Source organism: Myotis davidii, unplaced genomic scaffold (genome assembly GCF_000327345.1).
Source record: "Myotis davidii unplaced genomic scaffold, ASM32734v1 scaffold223, whole genome shotgun sequence".
In the NCBI taxonomy this organism is placed as follows: Eukaryota; Metazoa; Chordata; class Mammalia; order Chiroptera; family Vespertilionidae; genus Myotis; species Myotis davidii.
The window spans coordinates 2592891-2595968 of record NW_006294609.1 but is presented as its reverse complement, the minus strand read 5'-3'; the positions used below and the strand labels follow the sequence as shown (position 1 = coordinate 2595968).

The 3078-nt window shown below is 42.5% G+C and overlaps 1 protein-coding gene across 1 annotated transcript in view; it reads right to left on the bottom strand.

Annotated features, from left to right (window-relative positions):
* The window catches only part of CLIP1 (CAP-Gly domain containing linker protein 1), a 102718-nt gene that overhangs the window by 64961 nt on the left and 34679 nt on the right, over positions 1–3078 (bottom strand). Inside the window, exon 10 of the mRNA XM_015567260.1 lies at positions 2958–3062. Within this exon, the coding sequence (XP_015422746.1) occupies positions 2958–3062 (105 nt within the window). The remainder of the gene's footprint in view (positions 1–2957; positions 3063–3078) is intronic.

Genomic DNA, 3078 nt, shown 5'->3' with positions numbered 1-3078 from the left:
AAAATGACAAGGAAAGAATGATGACTTACCTGCAATTATATAAAAGAATCCTACATAGCACCCCCTCTTGGGGCTGTTTAATTCTGTCGCATTCTGAGGCGCACACCTCCTTCCCTTAACCCAGTGGTTCTCGGACTCCAGTGCACGTGAGCCACCTGGAAACATGTCTACCGTGCAGGTGCCCAGTCACTCCCATATATTTTGATTCTATTTCATCTCTGGGAGGGACCCAGAACCTGCTTCTTTTAAATACACACCCCAGGACTAAGAAAAACACGTAACCTGTGGCCTTTCTTTCTTAGGAAAGTATCTCCCTCTGCCACCTGTTAGGCAGTCAGATTAGTCTACAAAATATGTGGGAATTAGTAGCCTCACGAATAAAAAGCATTTGGCTAACCTGGGAAATAGAAGGGAGTGTGAATGACTAAACACACCAGTGAGTCCTAAACCTCCTGAGTCAAACTCCTCCCCCTCACTGCCTGTGCTGGGACGGGAAGGAATGGCTGCGCTGACTCCATCTCCTCTGCCCACGTACAGGTTGTGGTATCAATAAAAACTAAAATGTCCACGGGGAGACAGGAAAAGAACGTACTTGGGTCTCCAAAACGGCACGATCGAGTCACTAAATACCTCAGAGCTCCCTATACCTGTTGTGTTTTGGGGCCACAGCTGATTCAGATTCGAGATGTTAATTCATCAACGTTTTTTCTGGGGTGTGCAGCAGGGTAGTTTCAGAGTTTGTTACCACAAAGTCAGGTACAGAATACGGACAGGCCCCACTGCTACCAGGTCTATGACAAATAAACCCAATAGGGCAATAGTTCTTAATTCGGCAGAACAAAACAGTCAAACTGAGGAAATGCCACATGAAGAAAATAATAAATAGTGTGACTGTACTTCATGTAGCATTTTTATAGCACGTCTATTTCTTTTTCTTTTTTTTTTTAATTTCCCAAAGTCTGCCCTCAGGCAAAACTGCCTATGGGTTTGCCTCTCCTGTTAATTTGAGGCCAGAAAAGCCAGGTGTCATTTCTTATTCTTGCTAAGATCTCTACAGCCCGAGCACACTGTTTATGAGCTGGGCGTATTGGCTTGTAGGAATCCTAAAGCGCTTCCTAAAAGGAGTACAGGTGATATGCAACATATATGGGGCACTGGCTGATTTCACGTTTGACAGACCAAAAGTAAGGATCGACAGAAGACACGACTTGTTACAGAAAAATGACAGCTTGAGCCCTGACCAAGTAGCTCAGTTGGTTAGAGCAACGTCCCGATACACCAAGGTTGCGGGTTCGATCCCCGGGTCAGGGCACATAAAAGGATCAACTAACGAATGCATCAATAAGTGGAACAACAAATTGATGTTTCTTGTTCTTCTTCCTTCCTTTCTCTCTCTCTCTCTCCCATTAAAAAAAAAATTTTAATTTAGAAAAAAAGAAAAATGACATCTTGAATCGGAACTGTGTGAATAAGCCATGCGGTGAATGTATGTCTTCTTATCCACAGCTACAAAAAAAAGCATCAAAGGTGTTTGCTGATAAAGCAGTTTGGGAGAGGAGTTTGAAAGTAAAAAAACTATCCTTCCTTCCACTGTGGAGCTCAGCCTTATCATCAGTCCCTTCTACTTCCCAGACCAAGTCTTTGGCTCTTGAGCAATGGAGAGACCACCAAACTACTAGGGTATTTCTCTCTCACCCCATACATAGGAGATAGCTTTAGTGTTGAGACTGGCTGAGAACATTTTCTTTCTTCTTAAAAGAGTAAAAACATGACTTAGAGAAGAAAAATCACTCAATTATGTAGATTTTTAGATCAGTCGATGATTTGTCAACAGGGACATTTCTAAAAATACTAATGATTCAAAAGAAAAAAATCAGGTTTTATAACCAATAGTTGATCAGAGATAGAGTAATTTTTAAAATTAAGATCTGGGCAATTTAGCCATTGACAGTCAAATTCATTGATACACACACATATTTTCTTCCATATAAATAACTCATTATTTCTTAAATGTTTCATCACAAAACTATTCCCATAATAGTCAGACTCTGTGGTTAAGGGTACAGAGTCTGGGGCCAAAAGGCCTAGATACAAATCTTGGCCCCACCTTGTTATTACCTGTATGACCTTAGGCAAATTACTTAATCTCTTTGTGCCTCACTGTCCTCATCTGTAAAATGGGAACAATATTACCTGGGGTTGTGGTGAGACTAAGTTGATACTTGTAAAGTACTCAGCATAGTGCCTGGCATGAAGTAAGCACCGTGTAGGTGCGTTTAACAAGCATATAAGCAAAAACATGACCAACGCAATGGCTCCAGGAGGGCTCAGCGTGGTAAGAAGCCATTCTGGTTCCCAACACACCTTTCCTCCTACAGCTGGCATTTTAACCACCGAGGTGACAGAAAGGAGGGAAATGCAAAGAGGAAGCAGGTATCAAGAAAAAAACAGAAGGTAACTGGGGTAAAAGTCCTTAACTCTCACTTAAAAGAATCAATGTTTCCATTCCCTTCCCGCAAGAGGCCAGGGTCGGAGGCAGGAAAAGAGCTAAAGTAAAAAAAAAAATACCAGTAACAAAAAAGTATCTAGAAAACCCAGTGACTAGGAATAGGGGGATGAGAGGACAATTGACTGCTTATGGCGAACTGGAGAAAAAAATTTTGAGGTAGGAATACGAAGAAGCGCAAATGCAGCCACGTATACAAATGTATACAGTTGTAGAGTTTCTGATCTTGGTTTTGGCTGAGTGTAGCACAGGAATGAGTCTTTTCACCTTTGACCAAAGATTTGACATAAGACTCCTGTGCCCACCCATCCGTCTAAGCTCACGAACAGTATCAAGACCAAACTCAGGTCGAACCACTGGGTCAAGGCTTAGGCCATCGCAAGGCGTGTCGCCCGAGGTGTCCAGCATTCACATACACGGGTCCGCTTCATTGAACAGTGAAAACCATTACCCTAGTGTCTTCTAACTGCCTCTGGAGTTTGTCAGCTTTGGTCTTTTCAAAGAGCAGGCTCTGTTCAAGCTCCTTAATGCGGGCATGCTCCAGTTTGGTCTGCGTCTGTTAGTAAAAAGGT